Source organism: Salmo salar, chromosome 15, assembly GCF_965601325.2.
Source record: "Salmo salar chromosome 15, fSalSal1, whole genome shotgun sequence".
NCBI lineage: Eukaryota > Metazoa > Chordata > Actinopteri > Salmoniformes > Salmonidae > Salmo > Salmo salar.
This window is the reverse complement of record NC_138305.1, coordinates 7,635,000-7,657,610: the sequence shown is the minus strand read 5'-3', so window position 1 is coordinate 7,657,610 and position 22,611 is coordinate 7,635,000. Positions and strand designations below refer to the sequence as shown.

At 46.2% G+C, this 22,611-nt stretch overlaps 1 protein-coding gene across 3 annotated transcripts; it reads left to right on the top strand.

Annotated features, from left to right (window-relative positions):
• Positions 1 to 9,158: 9,158 nt before the first annotated feature.
• Positions 9,159 to 22,390, top strand: LOC106570909 (E3 ubiquitin-protein ligase KCMF1). Of its 3 annotated transcripts, none has more exons than XM_045695397.2 (8): positions 9,159 to 9,369; positions 10,745 to 10,912; positions 11,368 to 11,507; positions 12,321 to 12,422; positions 14,924 to 15,104; positions 19,713 to 19,801; positions 20,054 to 20,304; positions 20,489 to 22,390. In XM_045695397.2, the coding sequence occupies exons 1-8, from the start codon at positions 9,354 to 9,356 to the stop codon at positions 20,769 to 20,771; spliced, it is 1,230 nt and encodes a 409-aa protein (XP_045551353.1). In that variant the 5' UTR covers positions 9,159 to 9,353; the 3' UTR covers positions 20,772 to 22,390. The 3 variants fall into 3 exon arrangements, with proteins under 3 accessions (XP_045551353.1, XP_045551352.1, XP_082817701.1); XM_045695396.2 differs by having other exon boundaries at positions 9,188 to 9,369; positions 10,697 to 10,912; XM_082961575.1 differs by lacking the exon at positions 9,159 to 9,369 and adding an exon at positions 9,422 to 9,807.
• The last annotated feature ends 221 nt before the right edge of the window (positions 22,391 to 22,611 follow it).

The following is a 22,611-nucleotide window of genomic DNA, read 5'->3' as shown; positions in this document are numbered from 1 at the left end:
GCATACTTCGCATATAATTTGGCACAGTATTTGCAAATGTACACAGCTTTTCCTTCTACATTAGCTGCAGTGAAATGTCTCCACACATCAGATAGTGCCCGTGGCATTTTCCTGTAATGATTAGAAAAAAATGAGTAAAAAAACCCTAATACAATTCCATGTACAGATACATAGTTAAGCAGTTAGATTAAACAACTCCTTTGTAAGATAAACGTTTTAAAATGAAACATGTATGGAAACAGGTGCATTAACACTCCTCAGTTAGGCTCAAGCAAGCTGAAACCCACATGGTAGCAAAAACTAACTAGCAGAAATTGTTAACAAATTCGAAATTATTTAAATACACTTTGCTGTAGGCCACTATTTACGGGTTAACAAAAAAATAATGTATGTCATATAAAATATATTCACCCCACCCAGTATTGTAATCAAAACTTACCAGAAAGCATGTAGTCCTTGGCTCAGACAGTGTAGTAGTGGGGGCTCAATAGCATCTCATTAGTGTGCAAGATCTTGAGAATCAGCTCTACATGTGATGGAAGAGTGCACTGTGCATGCAGAGGGTTGCAATTCCATTGAATTGGGGATAGTTTAACCAAAATATGCCACAAGACCTAGAATTGCCTTATGTGTATCCCACTAAAAAGGTTCACCGTTATAAGCTAACTGTTTTGCTGAATTTAAGCAAAATTCCCCAAATTCCTGGGCTTAACTTCCCATGGAAAATTTCTGGAAAAATTCTGGAAATGTACATACAAAGCTCTGACCCTTTGCAACCCTAGTGTGGAGTAAAGGTGATCTAGAGGTTTTTTTCTCTTCTAGTTGCACATGCTGGTAGAAATTAGGTAAAACGTTTTTCAGTTTTCCTGCATTGTCCAGTTTATTCTCCAGTGATTGCACGTTCGCCAATAGAATGGAGGGTAGAGGCGATTTATCCACTCTCCGACGTAGTCTCGTCAGGTATCCCGCACGCCGGCCTCTGTAGCGCCGTCTCCTCCTTCTTTGAGTGTCGGGGATGTGGGCCTGGTCCATGATAATCAATATGTCTTTCACCTCTGACTCATTGAAGTAGAAGTCCTTGTCCAAATGGTGGTTAGTGATAGTTGTTCTGATGTCCAGAAGGGATTTTCGGTCGTAGGAAATGTACAAGTTAAGATCAGCGCAAGGAAAAATACAGAAAATTGGTCAGGAGTCAATAAAATGGCCGCCATTCTCTCTGGCTCCATTCTCCCAATATCTTTCTAATGTTCTTGGGTAAGCTTGTGTTAAATAATGTTGTCAGCACTGTTAAGAGTTGCTCCATCATGTCTTTCTAAGGAAGGATATTAATTGGTTCTATTCAAAGCATCTGAGTCTGCGGATACAGATAGATTTGGATATTTTTTATCATCTCTGCTTCATCAGAAATGTTGGACACCATGAGTGGACTGATGACACCTGCTTTTAGAAATAGCCAAACGCCCTTCGACTTCATTGCAGTCTGCTGCTTACAAGGCTTCTGCTACTTCTCAGTGTGAGACCTGTAGGTTTGACTGGAGCCCAGGGTCCCTAAGATTATGTTTCAGAGCATCAGTTGTCTTTGCCCTGACTGGAAAGAAACTGGCCCCTAATGTACAAACACACACACACACACACACACACACACACACACACACACACACACACACACACACACACACACACACACACACACACACACACACACACACACACACACACACACACACACACACACACCGTCCTTCAGTGTCATGGACATCAAGATTTCCAGGGTTGGTAGTACATTGCCGTAGAAACAGTTTTCCTCCCCTTGCAATATGTCCAATGCCACAGTGAGTAGCTTCATGACTGCTCAATAGTCCCTCGGGAATTGATAGGCCTACTCCCACTCAGTGATGCATTTTACCCCCCTCCAGAGTGTTCAACACTGTAGTGGGGAAACTCAAAGATTTAGACGCTTCTGGCATTTCTCATCTCTCTCACTTAAACAGTTAGTAGTACGTCCATGTGTACGTAAACAGGAAGTTGGTGTTCGAACTCAGGATGAAACCAATTAGAATCTGGGGCGGGGAACTGTTTAAATATTGTGGCAACAGAGAGGGAATAATAATTATCACAATTATTTATTTAGATCAATCAAATGTATTTATGAAGCCCTTCTTACATCAGCTGATGTCACAAAGTGCTGTACAGAAACCCAGCCTAAAACCCCAAACAGCAAGCAATGCAGATGTAGAAGCACGGTGGCTAGGAAAAACTCCCTAGAAAGGCAGGAAGCTAGGAAGAAACCTAGAGAGGAACCAGGCTCTGAGGGGTGGCCAGTCCTCTTCTGGCTGTGCTGGGTGGAGATTATAACAGTACATGGCCAAGATGTTCAAATGTTCATAGATGACCAGCAGGGTCAAATAACAATAATCACAGTGGTTGTCGAGAGTGCAACAGGTCAGCACCTCAGGAGTAAATGTCAGTTGGCTTTTCATACAGCTCCTGCTGTTTCTAGAGAGTTGAAAACAGCAGGTCTGGGACAGGTAGCACGTCCGGTGAACAGGTCAGGGTTCCATAGCCGCAGGCAGAACAGTTGAAACAGGAGCAGCAGCAGGGCCAGGTGGACTGTGGACAGCAGGGAGTCATCGGGCCAGGTAGTCCTGAGGCATGGGGGCTCAGGTCCTCCGAGAGAGATGAAAAAGAGAGAGAGAGAATTAGAGAGAGCATACTTAAATTCACACAGGACACTGGATAAGACAGGAGAAATACTCCAGAAATACTCCAGATATAACAGACTAGATCAATAACTGTAATCTTTTTTATTCTTTATTTATTCAGGAAAGACCCATTGAGACCAGGGTCTCATTCCCATGGGTGCCCTGATCAAAGCAATACAACAACCAAATACAACGTAAAACAAAACACAACGTTGATGAACAACAGCTCAGCTACTAGGTCCTCAATCAACCCTAAACTGTCCGAGCAGCACCAGAACATCCAATTGTAATGAGTTCTGCAAATTGTTCCAGGTGTGAGGCACATTAAAACTAACAGCCAATTTACCTAATTTGGTGGAGTTCCTAGGAACCTGAAGCATTAATGAGGACCAGCCAACCTTTTTTATACAGGATGTAGTGATGAGTATTAAAACTGTCACCTGTGATAAAGCAAAAGGCGCTACGGTAGACGGTAAATTATGTCAACATAGTCAAGAACTGACAGGAAAATTGACTGTACGATCTGCTTCCCGCTGTTTAGGGAGTGGCAAGATCTGTTTCTAAAAAAGAAGCCCACTTTAAAATCATAGCTTTTTAACTAGCTCATCAGTACATTTTTTTTTAACGTTAAATCCTTGTCAATCCAAAAGCCCAGATACTATAGGTGGGAACCCGATCGATAGGAGAACCATTCAATGAAGAAATATGTAGTCCATCTGAAACATTTTTTTGCGAGAATTAGAGAACAACATATATTTCGTTTTGCCCACATCAAGAATGTTTTAAACCAACCAGTACCCAATTGTCATACTTGAGTAAAAGTAAAGATACTTTAATAGAAAATGACTCAAGTAAAAGTTAAAGTCAGCCAGTAAAATATTACTTGAGTAAAAGTCTAAGGGTATTTGATTTTTTATAAAGTTAAGTATCAAAAGTAAATGTAATTGCTAAAATATACTTTAAGTATCAAAAGTAAAAGCAAAAGTATAAATAATTTCAAATTCCTTATATTAAGCAAACCAGATGGCACAATTTCTGTGTTTTTATGTATTTATGGATAGCCAGGTGTGCATTCCAACACTCAGACATAATTTACAAACAAAGCATTTGTGTTTAGTGAGTCCGCCAGATCAGAGGCAGAGAGATGAACAGGGATGTTCTCTTGATAAGTGTGTAAAGTGGTCCATTTTCCTGTCCTGCTAAGTGTTCAAAATGTAACAAGTAGTTTTGGGTGTCAGGGAAAATGTATGGAGTAAAACTTATGTCATTTTCTTTAAGGAATGTAGTGAAGTAAAAGTTGTCAAAACTATAAATAGTAAAGTACACATACCCCAAAAAACTACTTAAGTGGTACTTTTAAAGTATTTTTACTTATGTACTTTACACCACTGAAACCAACCAGGGCTTTTTGTAAGGCAACAAAGTGAGATTGCAGTTCTAACACCTTGTCACAGGGAAATGTACACGCATCTTTTATTTAAATGGACAAGAAGGTGAACCAAAACAACACGTACACACACCAAAAAAACACAACAACTATTACCAGGCCGCTAAGGCACAAAGCTATACACAGCACAATCTCCCACAAATACTAAAACACATACCTATTTATAGAACCCTCAATCAGAGGCAACGAGAAAACACCTGCCTCCAATTGAGGGTTCAACCCCCAATAAACTAAACATAGAAATACAAAGACCTAGACTAAACATAGAAATACATTAACATAGAACAGTGCCCAAAACCCCGGAATAATAAATCAAACACACCACTAAACACACAACCACCCCGAACCACATAAAACAAATACCCCCTGCCACGTCCTGACCAAACTACCATAACAAATAACCCCTATTACTAGTCAGGACGTGACACACCTGGTCTACATTTGGGGCAATAACATACATGCTAGTATTGTCTGCATACTAGTATTGCTGCCAATGACTGGAACGAAGTGCAAAAATCTCTGAAGCTGGAGACTCTTACCTCCCTCACTAGCTTTAAGCACCAGCTGTCAGAGCAGCTCACAGATCACTGCACCTGTACATAGCTCATCTGTAAATAGCCCATCCAATCTACCTCATCCCCATACTGTATTTATTTATTTATCTTGCTCCTTTGCACCCCAGTATCTCTACTTGCACATTCATCTTCTGCACATCCTACCATTCCAGTGTTTAATTGCTATATTGTAATTACTTTGCCACCATGGCCTATTTATTGCCTTATCTCTCTTATCCTACCTCATTTGCACATGCTGTATATAGATGCTGTATATAGATTTTTCTACTGTATTATTGATTGTATGTTTGTTTATTCCGTGTGTAACTCTGTGTTGTTGTATGTGTCGAACTGCTTTGCTTTATCTTGACCAGGTCACAGTTGTAAATGAGAACTTGTTCTCAACTAGCCTACCTGGTTAAATAAAGGTGAAATAAAATAAAATAAAAATACACATGAATATCACAAGTTTTAACAGATTGACCAATATTATTTATATAAATATAAAAAAGAACAGTTCCCAGTACCGACCCCTGCGGTACACCTTTTGTAATATCCAGGAAACTAGACTTAACACCATCAGAGATCACACAATGAGTCCTGTCTGACAGATAATTCTCAAACCACTTGCAAGAAACCTGATCCAGGCCTATTTTAGTCAGCCTTTGAATGAGAGTGTGGAGATTGTTATGGTCAATCGTATCAAAGGCCTTGGAAAGGTCTATAAGGCAGCACAATGATTTTTATGATCTAAGACTTACAGTGGTTCCACTAACTGCGACTCCAAGGCATTCCTAGTCGATCTCCAAGGCATTCCTAGTCGATCTCCAAGGCATTCCTAGTCAATCACCAAGGCACTCCTAGTCAATCACCAAGGCATTCCTAGTCGATCACCAAGGCATTCCTAGTCGATCACCAAGGCATTCCTAGTCGATCACCAAGGCATTCCTAGTCGATCTCCAAGGCATTCCTAGTCGATCTCCAAGGCATTCCTAGTCGATCTCCAAGGCATTCCTAGTCGATCACCAAGGCATTCCTAGTCGATCACCAAGGCATTCCTAGTCGATCTCCAAGGCATTCCTAGTTGATCTCCAAGGCATTCCTAGTCGATCACCAAGGCATTCCTAGTCGATCACCAAGGCATTCCTAGTCGATCACCAAGGCATTCCTAGTCGATCACCAAGGCATTCCTAGTCGATCACCAAACATTTCTGTAAAAACTATGATAAATCCTTGCGTTCCTTTTTTTTTTCTTCCATTATTCGTTTTGCACCAGGAAGGCAAAGTTTTCCCATTTTGAACCATTTCATGTCTGAAGGTAGAACCTACCCGGCAGGCCGAGAGAGCAAATCAAGTGCACCTATAGGGTTACCGCTGGCCAATCATATAGCTCAAGCTCAGCTGCCACAACGGTCTCCAGTCCTGGTGTCCTCAGCTGACACTGTGCTTGGTGTCAAGATGATTCCTGCTCCTCCCCGGGGGTCCTTACAAGCCCCCACTGCCCGAGGTCCTACTGTTTACCTGGGCAGAGGGGGAAGCCGCCACCTGACCCACTGCCGCGTCCTGTTGGCTCCCCTCTTCCAGAACAGCCTGCACTGGCCTCCACCATGACACTCACCCTGGTCTGGCCACCTCAAGCACCTTTGTGACGGGTGGCCAGGTGCACCAAGAGACAGGATTTCTGTTGGACCAGTAGCCCATCTGGTCTACTTCTATCTGCTTCGCTTGATGACTACAAGTCTTCATGTCATCCCCCTTAGTGACTGTCTGCCCTTGCTGCCCTTTGTTGTTGATATCAAATCTGTAAAAACAGCCAGCTTTCTAGCAATGTTGGCCAGTGACTAAAAATCCCAATGTAATTAATTTGACATTCAGGCTGTAACACAAAAGAAATGTAGAAACAAATCAGAGGGTGTGAATACTTTCTGAAGGCATGTTGCGTTTCTTTTTTTTCTCCCAGAACCACAGTTATCAGTACTAGATAGGATTTCAGAATGGTCTGTCTGTCTGTCTGTCTGTCTGTCTGTCTGTCTGTCTGTCTGTCTGTCTGTCTGTCTGTCTGTCTGTCTGTCTGTCTGTCTCTCTCTCTCTCTCTCTCTCTCTCTCTCTCTCTCTCTCTCTCTCTCTCTCTCTCTCTCTCTCTCTCTCTCTCTCTCTCTCTCTCTCTCTCTCTCTCTCTCTCCTCTCTCTAATTAAACCCCCATAACCGACTCATCCTTGTTCTGACCGGACATTCTGTCGTGGTTTCTACCGGTCTTAAGCCAGCACCTAAGGTTTCTTATTATTATTATCATGGTCCTTTGATTCTCTGCCACCCAACCCTATTTTTTCACTCATGTCTATGTACATAGTTTCATCTGGCAGACTACTAACAGTTATTTTCTCCTTAATAGGACTTTTATTTGGTTAAAAACTATAGAAATGTATCAAAAGTTCAACTCTAGCGCACTCTAGTGGCCAACAAAGAAACTACAACGTCCCCACTGTATAACAAGAAGCTGTATTGGAATGGAGTTTCAACAAATTCAGAGATTGATCAAGTAGTGTAGTGTAGAATTGGTACATGGCACATGCAGCAAGACACAGAGATGATGTAGGCTAACAAATAACACAGTTTGACAGTTGACAGGGAACACAAGAGCCAGGAGGACACACAGTATAAAGTCCTTAATCAATCAATCATCCACAAAGCTAGATACAGTCAGATGTAGTCATACATTACCCGGTTTAGCCAGAAGAGGATTGGCTTCCCCTCTGAGCCTGGTTCCTTTTAAGGTTTCTTGACTTTTTCCTCACCACTGTGGTTCTTGCTTGCTCTCTGTGGTCGGGGTTGGGTTACTTTAAAACACTGAGACAACAATCATGGAACTGATAAAAGATAAACACACAAACCAATTGTTATTTAACCTACATCTTAGGTTTCAAGTATCTACTTACCTTGATGTGTATCCGAGGTCTTTACATGTAGCTATGTAGAAAGAAAAAAATCATTTCGGGGGGGGGGGGGGGGGGGGGGGGGGGGACTCAGTTGAGGTCTCAACTTGCTGTTGAGAGTTAAGAATAGTAGAAAACACAAGGTACAATATTGAAAGTTGGTTATGCATCAGCAGTTTCCCTCTTGTTAGGCTATATGTCCTTCACTGACAGTCACTCAATAAACCCATGTCAGTTAACGTTTTTTTTTAGATTGGTCAATTTCATCTAGTTTGTCTAGCCAGCTATCTAAATTTGCAGTAATCACGTGCCCAAGGGCCCTGACCTCCAGGGGCCCACAGTGATTTGTTAGTCACTTTCACTCAGATATCATATTAAAGAGATTCTCAGGTAGTTCTGAAAGTTGCACTCAGGAGCCAAAAGTGGTCCCCGATAATGGTGCACTACATCACATTATGTGCAGATATGTGCACCACGTTATTGCTTTCTTTCTTGCTCTGCTGCGTGTGCATTGCTTGCTGTCACTCAAATGGCGAGGGTCTAAAGCTTGTGTATGAACTACGCATTGACACATCCAGCCCAAAGCGGGAGGTTTCAAAAATACTTAGTTGTCGCCAAAGTTCCAGAGCAAAAGGGGTAGAATTGCAGGAAATTTGCTGTAAAATTGCAACAAACAAAAGTTGTGTAAAGCAAACTTATTTTGTTTACCCTTTGTTAATAAAATGTGTGTAGCGGCTAATTGTAAGCTAATAGGCTATGTGTTTTGTAGATGGACTGAGGTGAAGGAAGCTACAGCAACCAATGTGATAATGGCTGTGGTCATTTTCGCTTTGTTTTTGCTGTTCTCCAAATAGCATCTTATAGTTTTGAAATGGTATAGAAATGTATTAAATGAGCTTCATCTTTCTGGATCTGATGGGGACAGTCAGTTTTGTACACTGCTGCTGCTACTCGCTGTTTATTATCTATGCATATGTAACAGTGTAGGTTCCGTCCCTCTCTTCGCCCCAACCTGGGCTCGAACCAGGGACCCTTGCACACATCAACAACTGACACCCCACGAAGCATCGTTACCCATCGCGCCACAAAAGCCGCGGCACTTGCAACGCAAGGGGAAACCCTACTTCAAGTCTCAGAGCGAGTGACGTCACTGATTGAAATGCTATTAGCGCGCACCACCGCTAACTAACTAGCCATTTCACATCGGTTACATATAGTCACTTCACCCCTACCAACATGTACAAATTACCTCGACTAACCTGTACCCCTGCACATTGACTCGGTATCGGTACCCCCTGTATATAGCCTCGTTATTGATATTTTGTGTTATTTTCATTATTTATTTATTTTTATTTGGTAAATATTTTCTAAACTCTTCTTGAACTGCACTGTTGGTTAAAGTGCTTGTAAAGTAAGCATTTCACGGTAAGGTCTACTACACTTGTTGTATTCGGCGCATTTGAACAAATAAAGTTTGATTTGAGTAGCAGTATGTGGACAACAGCGCCCTCTGGCGTTACACCGGAGGCATTGGACGGTGACACAGCAGCAGCAGCAGGCGGCGGAGGAAAAGGAGGCACTGTCACTGTGCCAAACCGGATCCTGCATGAGGAAGAGGCCAGGGACAGCCAGCCCCGGCTTCTATTCTCCAGCCGATATTAATTGCGTGGTTCAAGCCAGAGTGAGCCCGTAGGGGGCTGTGTTAGGGTCCATAGGATGTCCCGTCATGAAGGTAAGAAGTTTCCCCCCCCCCCCCCCCCCCAAAAAAAAATAGTGCTAGACGAGACCGTAGCGAAGCGATTGCTAGGCTAGCTAACTAACTACATGAAGGTCTACGTGTATTTTGTAATGAACTGCCGCTAACGTTATACATTTACCCACTTTAGCTAACACTTAAACGTATCTTGGTAACTAACGTTAGTTGGGCACAAGGGCACTGCCCAAGAAAAGTTTCTAATTTCCAGTGTGAACTAGTTCGCACGGCAGCCAACCTAGTTTGTTAGCTTCTAGGTTGCTAGCGTTAATTGGCTTGCTAAACTAGAGAGTTAACTCTCCAGTTACCTAGCTATCATTTTATTAACCTGTAGTTAGCTAACTAGCTAGCTAGTTTACTAGGCTTAAAGGCAAACCATTATACATGGAAAATGTATTCATTATCGTGTCTGTCAAGGTGATGTTTTGACAAAGTGTCCTAGCTAGTTTATTCTTGTTTTCTTTCCCTTTCTAGTTAACAAACCTTCCTAGCTAACATCACGGGTTGTGAATGCACTGTCATCAAAGTAGCCTTGGACGAGGCCCTGTGTAGCTGAGGCCTTCATCAGTAGCTAGTTAGCGCTTTACATATTTTTAACATGTTAAAAAGCCACCAACATACATTTAAAGGGGCTAGCTAGTGGGGAAACCGGCTAGTTATACTAGCTAGCTAACAAACTATAGCTAGTTAGCTATGTTGACAAGCTCTGTTTGGGAGTGTTGGTTCGCTGTGCCAGTTAACGTTAGCTAGCTTTTTAGCACGACTGTTGTAGTCAAATCAGCTGCACCTCCTCAAAGTTGGTGGTCCATGTAACAAACTAGCTAGCGAGCTACCTAACTGGGTACAGGAGTTATACATATTTCAAATTCATGCCAGTCTTAAATAACAAGGGCCATCAATTCTGCACTGAGTCAGTCGTGCAATTGCCTGCCCTCAAAAGTTGGTGGTCTGCATAGCTAGCTAGCTATCTAGCTGGGTATAGCAGTTACACACATATTTCAAATTCATGTCAGTCTACTCTCGTCTTAAATATCAATTCTGCATGGTAGTTGTAGCTATATTGGCAGTTGCTGAACTGCCAACTCTTTTTTGTTTGTTTTTGATTAGTCACATGGACACTGGAAATGTGAAAGTGCTGTGTCTGTGTAGCTAATAGGCTAGTTCATGAGTGTTATGCCAATATGTTGGTTGTGTATTATAGCTAGGTAAATGCTGCAACGTGTTGGCTTTATTTTGCTGTGTGTTTGACCCATAACTTATCTGTGTGGTCTATTCTAATACTCTGACTTGTGTGTTGTGGGGTTAGGACAGGGTATTGGTCAAAATGGTCCGTCTGTGAATTGTCTTTCGTCAGGTGTGAGCTGCGATGCGTGTTTGAAGGGTAACTTCCGGGGGCGGCGGTACAAGTGTTTAATTTGCTACGACTACGACCTGTGTGCGTCGTGCTACGAGGCCGGTGCCACGACCACCAGACACACAACAGAACACGCCATGCAGTGCATACTAACCAGGGTCGACTTCGGTAAGTGCACACACCCATGCATATACACCACAATCAGACACACTACACACGCATCACAACTACAACTCACACCATACAGTGCATACTAACCAGGGTCGACTTCATTAAGTACATAGCTATTACAACACCCCCCCCCCCTCCATATAACCAGACGGGAGATGTAAAAAGACAAACACCACAACTAAACACCCTGAAAACTGATTGTCTTTTGTCAGATAGTGCGTTGATTCTGCCTGCGCTGATTCTGTCCTTCCAGACCTATGTTATGGAGGAGAGGCCTTCTCAGTTGAGCAGTTCCTGCTTTCACTTGTCCTTACTGTCTAACCCTGTCCCCCTCTCCTGTCTGTCTTACTATAGACCTATATTATGGAGGAGAGGCCTTGTCAGTGGAGCAGCCCCAGGCCTTCACCTGTCCTTACTAACCCTGTCCCCCTCTCCTGTCTGTCTTACTATAGACCTATATTATGGAGGAGAGGCCTTGTCAGTGGAGCAGCCCCAGGCCTTCACCTGTCCTTACTGTGGCAGGATGGGCTACACAGAGACTTCCCTTCAGGAGCACGTTGCTACAGAGCACACAGAGACCTCCTCAGAGGTGGTAAGTCTACCACTATTTTTTTTGGACCTGGCCTCGGGAGTGGAAACACAAGTCTTTAGGCCAAGCACCAGTGCAAATCTCTATAGTGTATGTCTCTGCAGTGGGGAAACCCTGTGGTGTGTCTCTGCAGTGGGGAAACCCTGTGGAGTAAGTCTCTGCAGTGGGGAAACCCTGTGGTGTAAATCTCTGCAGTGGGAAAACCCTGTGGTGTAAATCTCTGCAGTGGGGAAACCCTGTGGTGTAAATCTCTGCAGTGGGGAAACACCTGTGGTGTAAATCTCTGCAGTGGGAAATACCTGTGGTGTAAATCTCTGCAGTGGGAAATACCTGTGGTGTAAATCTCTGCAGTGGGAAATACCTGTGGTGTAAATCTCTGCAGTGGGGAATACCTGTGGTGTAAATCTCTGCAGTGGGGAAACCCTGTGGTGTAAATCTCTGCAGTGGGGAAACCCTGTGGTGTAAATCTCTGCAGTGGGGAAACCCTGTGGTGTAAATCTCTGCAGTGGGGAAACCCTGTGGTGTAAATCTCTGCAGTGGGGAAACCCTGTGGTGTAAATCTCTGCAGTGGGGAAACCCTGTGGTGTAAATCTCTGCAGTGGGGAAACCCTGTGGTGTAAATCTCTGCAGTGGAAAAGAGACCAGTGCTTCCTCTAGATTGTTTTCCAGGCAGGAGGGAGTTGCAAAAATGTTCCCAAATCAACATCCAGGCCATGTTCAGTAAAATGAACAGCATCCAAAAAAAAAACTGTGTTCAAATGCATTTGATGTGGAGCATGCTCAGATGGGCTTGTGTTCTCTCCTTCTCCTCTGCAGATCTGTCCCATATGTGCTTCGCTGCCCGGCGGGGACCCTAATCACGTGACTGACGACTTCGCTGCTCATCTCACACTTGAACACAGAGCCCCCAGAGACTTGATATCCTTTACCCCTCTGAACCTGGTTCCTCTTGGTTTCTTCGTTCTAGGGAGTTTTTCCTTTCCACTGTGCTTTCGCTTCTGCTTTGCTCGCTCTTTGGAATCTAGACTGTCTAACTGCAAAGCACTCTGGTTTAAAAGGGGCAATATAAAATGAATGTGATTGATTGGTCTACTACTGTCTGCTCTGCAGTTCACTCAGTCTAACCCAGAAACTTGATATCCTTTACAGGTAAACAGACTACTACTCTACTTTGCTCTTACAATGTAATGCTCCAATTGTGGGGCATTCCACTGAAGTTCTACTATGTGACATGTCTAACATGGAAAAGCCCTACAGGGAAACAACAACAGGTCAGTGTAAAGCTCATCAAGAACCACAGGGCCATCTGCTGAACAGCACTGGGTACTGCAACAAACTCTGCTGTCTGTCTCGCCGGCCGGCCGGCTGTCTGTCTCGCCGGCCGGCCGGCTGTCTGTCTCGCCGGCCGGCCGGCTGTCTGTCTCGCCGGCCGGCCGGCTGTCTGTCTGTCTCGCCGGCCGGCCGGCTGTCTGTCTGTCTCGCCGGCCGGCCGGCTGTCTGTCTGTCTCGCCGGCCGTCTGTCTGTCTGTCTGTCTCGCCGGCTGTCTGTCTGTCTCGCCGGCCGGCTGTCGCTGTCTGGGGGTGCTGCTGCTCGCCGGCCGTCTGTCTGTCTGTCTCTCTCGCCGGCCGTCTGTCTGTCTGTCTGTCTGGCCGGCCGTCTGTCTGTCTGTCTGGCCGGCCGTCTGTCTGTCTGTCTCGCCGGCCGGCGCGTCTGTCGTGGTCGTCGCCGGTCTGTCTGTCTGTCTCGCCGGCCGGGTCTGTCTGTCTCGCCGGCCGGCTGTCTGGGGGGTCTGTCTGTCTCGCCGGCCGGCCGGCTGTCTGTCTGTCTGCGCCGGCCGGCCGTCTGTCTGTCTCGCCGGGGTGCTGTCTGTCTGCCGTGCCGGGGGGTGCTGTGCCGGGGGGGTGCTGTCTGTCTCGCCGGCCGGCCGGCTGTCTGTCTCGCCGGCGCGGCCGGCGTGTCTGTCTCGCCGGCCGGCCGGCTGTCTGTCTCGCCGGCCGGCCGGCTGTCTGTCTCGCCGGCCGGCCGGCTGTCTGTCTGTCTCGCCGGCCGTCTGTCTGTCTGTCTGTCTCGCTGGCCGGCTGTCTGTCTGTCTCGCCGGCCGGCTGTCTGTCTGTCTCGCGCGGCCGGCTGTCTGTCTGTCTCGCCGGCCGTCTGTCTGTCTGTCTGTCTGTCTGGCCGGCCGTCTGTCTGTCTGTCTGGCCGGCCGGCCGTCTGTCTGGCCGGCCGGCCGTCTGTCTGTCTGTCTGGCCGGCCGTCTGTCTGTCTGTCTGGCCGGCCGTCTGTCTGTCTGTCTGGCCGGCCGTCTGTCTGTCTGTCTCGCCGGCCGTCTGTCTGTCTGTCTCGCCATCCGTCTCGCCGTCCGTCCGTCTGTCTGTCTCGCCATCCGTCTCGCCGTCCGTCCGTCTGTCTGTCTCGCCGGCCGGCCGTCTGTCTGTCTCGCCGTCTGTCTGTCTGTCTCGCCGGCCGTCTGTCTGTCTCGCCGGCCGTCTGTCTGTCTCGCCGGCCGGCTGTCTGTCTGTCTGTCTGTCTGTCTCGCCGGCCGGCCGGCTGTCTGTCTGTCTCGCCGGCCGGCCGTCTGTCTGTCTCGCCGTCTGTCTGTCTCCGTCCGTCTTGCCGTCTGTCTGTCTCGCCGGCCGTCTGTCTGTCTCGCCGTCTGTCTGTCTCCGTCCGTCTTGCCGTCCGTCCGTCTCGCCGTCCGTCCCGCCGTCTGTCTCGCCGTCCGTCCGTCTGTCTGTCTCGCCGTCCGTCCGTCTGTCTGTCTCGCCGTCCGTCCGTCTGTCTGTCTCGCCGTCCGTCCGTCTGTCTGTCTCGCCGTCTGTCTGTCTCGCCGTCCGTCCGTCTGTCTGTCTCGCCGTCCGTCCGTCTGTCTGGCCGGCCGTCCGTCCGTCCGTCTCGCCGTCTGTCCGTCTGTCTCGCCGGCCGTCTGTCTCGCCGGCCGTCCGTCCGTCTGTCTCGCCGGCCGTCCGTCCGTCTGTCTCGCCGGCCGTCCGTCCGTCTGTCTCGCCGGCCGTCCGTCTCTCTCGCCGTCCGTCCGTCTGTCTCGCCGGCCGTCTGTCTCGCCGGCCGTCCGTCCGTCTGTCTCGCCGGCCGTCCGTCCGTCTGTCTCGCCGGCCGTCCGTCCGTCTGTCTCGCCGTCCGTCCGTCTGTCTCGCCGTCCGTCCGTCTGTCTCGCCGTCCGTCCGTCCGTCCGTCTGTCTGTCTCGCCGTCCGTCCGTCTGTCTCGCCGTCTGTCTCGCTGGCCATCCGGCCGGCCGTCCGTCTGTCTGTCTCACCGGCCGTCCGTCCGTCTGTCTCGCCGGCTGTCTGTCTGTGTGTTGCAGTTTAGCCTCTTGTGAGTGTGTTTTTAGATCAGGGCATAGAGAGAGAGTGTGTGTGTTTCATGACGTGTCCATGATGTTCCTTGACGGTGTTGCTCCACGATGAGTCGAGCGGGGTGCGGCACGTGCGTAGGATGTTCCACCCGGGTCGGGGTCTAGGGGGGCCAAGGGCCCGTCGATCCAACATGCACTTCACCTCCTCAACCTCCGGGGGGAGCTCTACCACACAGACCTCTACACAGAGCTCCAACTACAACAGAGAGGCTATGGATCCTATAGCCGGTAGGACGCGCACACACACACACACACACACACACACACACACACACACACACACACACACACACACACACACACACACAGCTGTGACTACATCAGAGAGAGAGCGAGAGAGACAGCAGATTTGTCAAAAGAGAATATCCACTGTGTAACCCACCCACCCACCCAAGGCCCTTATAGACCAGTCTAGACGGTAACCCACCCACCCAAGGCCCTTATAGACCAGTCTAGACGGTAACCCACCCACCCAAGGCCCTTATAGACCAGTCTAGACGGTAACCCACCCACCCAAGGCCCTTATAGACCAGTCTAGACGGTAACCCACCCACCCAAGGCCCTTATAGACCAGTCTAGACGGTAACCCACCCAAGGCCCTTATAGACCAGTCTAGACGGTAACCCACCCAAGGCCCTTATAGACCAGTCTAGACGGTAACCCACCCAAGGCCCTTATAGACCAGTCTAGACGGTGTGTGTCTGTGTTGCCGTAACACATTCCTTGAAGTTATTCTAATCCTGATTGGTTCAATGCCTGATGTGTTTTAATGACTGAAAAATGTACATCCTCTTGTGTACATACAGGGCTGCTTTATGACAGCGCCTTCAGAATGTATTCACACCCCTTGACTGTTTACACATTATGTTGTGTTACAGCCTTAATTTAAAATGGATTAAATGGAGATTTTGTGTCACTAATCAGGTTTCCAGACAAATGTTTTATGCGTGTAAAGTACATGCCGGGTAAAGATGTCACGGCCGGAAGGAAACAGCTACACTGAACAAAAAATATAAATGCAACATGTAAAGTGTTGGTCCCATGTTCATTGAGCTGAAATAAAATATCCCAGAAATGTTCCATACGCACAAAAACAAATTTGTTTGCATTCCTGTTAGTGAGCATTTCTCATTTGCCAAGATAATCCATCCACCTGACAGGTGTGGCATATCAAGAAGCTGATTAAACAGCATGATCATTACACAGGTGCACCTTGTGCTGGGGACAATAAAAGGACACTAAAATATGCAGTTTTGTCATATAACACAATGCCACAGATGTCTGAAGTTTTGAAAGAGCGTGCAATTGGCATGCTGACTGCAGGAATGTCCAACAGAACTGTTACCAGAGAATTGAATGTTCATTAGTCTACCATAAGCTGCCTCAACTGTGTTTTAGAGAATTTGGTAGTTCGTCCAACCGGCCTTTAACCGCAAACCATGTGTAACCACTCCAGTCCAGCACCTCCACCTCCGGCTTCGTCTGAGACCAGCCACCCAGACAGCTGATGAAACTGTGGGTTTGCACAATCGAAGAATTTCTGCACAAACTGTCAGAAACCATCTCCGGGAAGCCCATCTGCGTGCTCATCGTCCTCACCAGGGTCTTGACCTGACTGCAGTTTGGTGTCGTAACCGCCTTCAGTGGGCAAATGCTCACCTTTGATGGGCACTGGCTCGCTAGAGAAGTGTGCCCTTCACGGAAATGAATCCCAGTTTCAACTACCGGGCAGACGATGTGTATGGCGTCGTGTAGGCGAGCGGTTTGTTGATGCCAACATTGTGAACAGAGTGCCCATGGTGGGGTTATGGTATGGGCAGGCAGGCTAAGCTACGGACAACGAACACAATTGCATTTGATCAATTACAATTTGAATGCACAGAGATACCGTGATGAGATCCTGAGGTCCATTGTCGTACCATTCATCTGCCGCCATCACCTCATGTTTCAGCATGATAATGCACAGCCCCATGTCGCAAGGATCTGTACACAATTCCTGAAATCTGAAAATGTCCCAGTTCTTCCAGAGCCTGCATACTCACCAGACATGTCACCCATTGAGCATGTTTGGGATGCTCTGGATCGACGTGTACGACAGCATGTTCCAGTTCCCGCCAATGTCCAGCTACTAAGCACAGCCATTGAAGAGTGGGACAACAGGCCACAATCAACAGCCTGATCAACTCTATGTGAAGGAGATGTGTCGTGCTGAATGAGGCAAATGGTCACAGCAGATACTGACTGGTTTTCTGATCCACACCCCTACATTATTATTGTTTAAACCAGAAGATGCATATCTGTACTCTCAGTGAACTAACTCAATAAAATCTTTGAAATTGTTGAATGTTGCGTTTTAAATTATAAAAATAAAAAAAATTCAGTGTAATTTGTCAGTAAACTATCCAAATGTCGACAAAACAAAACACGATGGGATCTTCTTGTCTGTGTAAAATGTATTCATGTGATTAAATGGAGGTGGAAATGCTTTTAATGATATAATAACCATCCTGAGAGGTCTAAGGCACTGCAATGCAGTGCAAGAGGCGTCACTACAAACCCTGGTTCGTTCCCAGGCTGTGTCACAACCGCCATAGGGCGGCGCACAATTGGCCCAGCATCGTCCGGGTTAGGGGAGGGTTTGGCTGGGGGGGGTAGGCCGTCATAACTAAGGCAAGTAAATAAATAAATGTTGAATTACGTTTGGGAGTCACGCGATGACATTGTGTGGTCCTCCCACTACAAATCTGGAAAGCATGCAGTTGAAATAAGTTATGATGAACTTCACAGGGTGGTGAAAGTTCACAGTAATTAGCTTGATGCTCCTTTCCAATAAATATCAAGGGACTTATTCTGGTGACATTGATCGATGCTTGACAATTTAAAAAAAATCATCTTGCTCTTTTATCCATAATCTCATCATGTAGACACTACCCGCACTGTATCTGAGAGCTTTTGACTAAAGTGTTTGTAACCAAGACCAGAGTGGGAACATTCACTATATAAACACAACATGTTTTGTGACCGGCGCGTCAGTAGAGTTGAAAATGCGATTGGAAACACATTTAATTTTTTTATTCGGTACATGGGGAATTTAACCACTTGTATGTGCACTATGTCGTCACGCACAGACTTTTATCTGCAACAAGTCAATTAGATGGAAACATCTCTGGTGGGAAAATGCACATTTTATTTATGCAGGTTTTTGAATAGAAACCTAGCTACTGACCATTACCCCTTAATGTCAGTAGAATTGTGTTTTAGAAATTGATTTAAAAATGAAAAGCTGAAATGTCTTGAGACTAAGTATTCAACCCCTTTATGGCAAGCCTAAATATACTGAACAAAAATAAATAAATGCAACATGCAACAATTGCAAAGATTTTACTGCGTTACACTTCATAGAAGGAAATCAGTCTATTGAAATAAATTCATAAGCCTTAATCTATGGATTTCACATAACTGGGCAGGGGCGCAGCCATGGGTGGGCATAGGCCCACCCATTTGCGAGCCAGGCTCAGCCAATCAGAATGAGCTTTTCCCCACAAAATGGCTTTATTACAGACAGAAATATTCCTTAGTTAACCCAGTGAATTGAAGCACAAAGATCAGGGAGGTTTTCCATTGCCTCACAAAGAAGGGAACCTATAGGTAGATGGGTAAAAGAAAAGAAGCAGACATTGAATATCCCATTAAGCATGGTCTAGTTATTAATTACATTTTGAATGGTGTATCAATACAGCCAGTCACTACAAAGATACAGGTGTCCTTCCTAGCTTAGTTGCCGGAGAGGAATGAAACCGTTCAGAGATTTTACCATGAGGCCAGTGGTGACTTTAAAACAGTAATTTTTTTTAATGGCTGTGATGGGAGAAAACTGAGGATGGATCAACAACATTGTAGTTACTCTACAATACTAACCTAAATTACAGCGTGAAAATAAGGAAGCCTGTTTGCATTAAGGCACTAAAGTAAAACTGCAAAAAAAATGTGGCAAAGAAATGAACTTTATATCCTGAATACAAAGCGTATGTTTGGGGCAAATCCAAAACATCACTGAGTACCACTCTCCATATTTTCAAGGATGGTGATGGCTGCATCATGTTATGGGTATGCTTGTCATCGGTTTTGGGGATACAAATAAACGGAAGAGTAAGTCACCTTGTCCGAGAGAGATTTACATGGTTATCAAAACGTCACGCCAGGGTAAATATATACACAGCCCTTTAAGTGTTTCCAAAATCAGCTATGGGGAAAAATGAATGGTGGAAAAACAATTGGAACCATTTCCCTGTTTTGACCGCTAGGTTTTATGGGTATTATGACACCTGCACTGTGGGTCTCAATAGAGCTAAGCACAGGCTAAATCCTAGAGGAAAAAATGGTGGTCTGCTTTCCACCAGACACTGGGAGACAAATTCACCTTTTCAGTAGGACAGTAACCTAAAACACAAGGCCAAATATACATGCGTTGGTTACCAAGACGACATTTGAATGTTTGAGTGGCCTACTTACAGTTAATCCCACTTTGTAACACAACAAAAAAAGGACAAAGTCCAGGGGTGTGAATATTTTTCTCAAGGCAGTGTAGATGCATCACTAACTTCATTCTTCTAGTCCTGTTGATAGTGATATTTGTACTGAACTGCTGTACCATTTATACATGCTGTGTAAGTGACAAAAACATTGATTTGACATGGTGTTTCCGAACAGGAGTCAATCATATCTCACTCTCACTCTTTCCCAGACCTGTTAGGTCTGGTTAGGGTTGAATCAATGCATTTTATGTGACCCCCCCCCCCCCCCCCCCTCCTCAACTCAATCTCTCTCCCCACACAGAGCTTCTCTCCCAGTTGTCGGGGGTGCGTAGGTCGGCGGGTGGCCAGCTGAGTTCAGGTCCTTCAGCCTCCCAGCTACAGCAGCTCCAGGTAGGTAGTCCAGAGGTTAAAGAGGAGAGCCAGCAACCAGAGGTTTGAATACTGGCCCCCTCCTTTTGCTGGTGTCAGTATCCTAGAATCTGTAACGCAAGTATGCCCTTAAAGCTGCAATATGTAACTTTATGCCCGTAAAGCAAAGTACTGAACTCCTTAATATCTTACTTCTCCTTAACCCTCCTACTTCTCCTGAACCCTTCTACTTATCTTCATTTTTCTTCTCTCCTGCTCCTCTTCCTCCTCTAGATGCAGCTCCAGTTGGAGCGGCAGCAGACCCAGGCTGCCAGACAGCAGTTGGAGACGGCCCGGAGTGCCACGGCCCGGAGTGCCACGCAACGCAGCAGCAGCCGTACCTCCACCAACGCAGGGCTGAATGCCAATCCCAGCCCAGGGCATCACAACGCCAACCCCAGTTCTAACTCTACCAGCCCTAACCCAGGGCATCACGAGTTCACCACACACACACAGCACAGCAACTCCCAGTTCCTCCTCAACAGGTTAGCTACTGTCTGCTACACTTGGTTTAACCTTTTTTGTTTGTTTGTTTTTTGGTGGTTATTCTAGTTTAGGTAATATCTGTTGAACAAGAGACTTGTTCTGAGGCTGTCTGCTACATGTAGGGGGATGGATTTGTGTTTGTAATGGAGCACCATCTCTTTCTCACTCCTCCTCCTCCTCCAGACTGAGTGAACCACGGTTGTCGGAGGCGGAGCGCCAGCTGAGTGAGGGCCAGTGGGCGGACCGCTCTCTCTTCGTCACGGAGCTCCTCCTCTCCACCCTGCTGGCCGATCCGGACCACAGCGAAGATGACGATCTCCGTGACTACCACGACGCGGTGATCCGAGGTTCGGACGCGTTCAGTGATTTCGGCGACATGGGCTGCGTGGAGGTCATGACCTTGGACGTGGCGTTGGAGAACCTCAACCTCCGAGAACAAAAGGAGCAGCAACCCTCGCCTCTTTGATGACGTCACTGCTGGGTGCCGCCATCACTACAACGCTTAAACCACCAACTGCTGTTACTGACCGTCGCTTGTCAACTGAAAGAAATAAGATTGCAGCTCTTTTTTTTGGGGCTTCGGTTATTATTAATTTCCTTTTTCTTTTATTTGGCTGGGTGATGTCAACTCACTTGTCAACCCCCCTCCCTCCCTCGACCCCACCCCACGTTGTGTACATGAAGTCGGGAGCAAGACGAGAGAATGTGAACGTGAGAGAGCGAGTGTCATGAGAGAGAGAATGAACTATATATATATCTATATAAATAAATCTATGAAAAGAAAGCCGATAATCAATTCCGCATCAAGCTGTGTGTGTTTGACCCTAACAGGGCAAGGTAGGTAGGTAACCGTTTTGATAATTTCTCATAAACGAGTGCACAGACTGAGTGAGAGGAGGCGGCGGCAGGCAGACAGACTTCCCAGCAGGCTAAGCTGTTCTTTGTTTATGGTTATTAATAATAAAACGGTGCTTGACTGGTTTACCACAAGAAATGTTGAGATTCTTCACCCTCAACTGTCAGAGGTCTTCCATTAAGCACCGTATTAAAATGGGGAGTTGGGTATCATAGAGATTCAACTCATTTCTCTTTTGGTCCTATGATATCATTTGTTCAGTGTCTATGGGTACTTTCCTATCCTGGGTGTTCAATTCTACACTAATTATTATTTTCCTAAGACTGTTGACTGAATGGTTTTAGTCATTATTTAGCTCCTCCCCATACCCAGGGTGATGTCACTTATGGGGCCATGTTGCCTTGCTTTGTGCCAACTGAACTGTGGCCCCTTTTTGAATTTCATATCGAGAGAAGCTGCATACAGTTTGCATATGCACTACATAAAGAGATCATAGACATGCAACATGGGAAGGCCATTGGACAATCACATGAAAACTAACCTGATTCTATTCTCTCTCCTGACAGTTTCCTTGTTGTTTTTGCCGGACTGATAGGCCTTTTCTCAATTGGATTTGCTCAACTCTTGCGTCCTCCCTCTTCCATCATCCTCTGGCCTCCTTTTGAAAAAGGTCAAAGGTAATCGAGGAGAGGGGAAAGAGGACGAAAATGCACCTGTATAAAATGACTCCTCCAATCACGCGTCATCAGGCAAATTACGTTTACAGGGTGGAATCCCAAAATAATATGTATAAAGTGATAACTAAGAAAGCTAGTTGTGCAAAACATTTTATAGATAAAAAGGATAAGTAGAATATAGTTTTAAATGTTTGCATGCTTTTCTTCGAGAAAACAGTAGCTGATTCGAAGGGGGTGGCTGATTTCAAAACTCTTCCACGAAGGACTCAGGGTAGGATACACTTTTGCTTTCCTCGCCAAAAGGAGCCTATTGAGGAGGGGAGGACCGTCTTCCATTCGTCTACTAACGAATTGACACTTCCACCACTTATCGGTTTCCGGGTCGCAGAGGAGAGAGGAGGAAGGACAAGACTTCTGCCTCCACTGCTACCTTAACAAATGCAATGTACTGTATAATGATGACATGGTTTGGGTGTTTGGAAAAGGCCAAAAGACAGAGTCAACTGTTCAACTTGGAGGAGAACAATAAAATTGTTTTGGATGTAAAATTAACCACACCAATCTTGCTGTGTGTGTGTGTGTGTGTGTGTGTGTCAAGAGTCAACTAAATGCGACCTCCCTGTCACTGCTCTGCCAGCAGGAGATGTTGGCCTACTGGGAAACATTGAGAAGTGGTGTTCCCCAGGAAGCTGATGACCTGTAGCTGGCTTACAGTGGAGGTGCAACAGGCAGACAGAGATGACCAGCAGGTAACCATCTATCCATAAACCTAA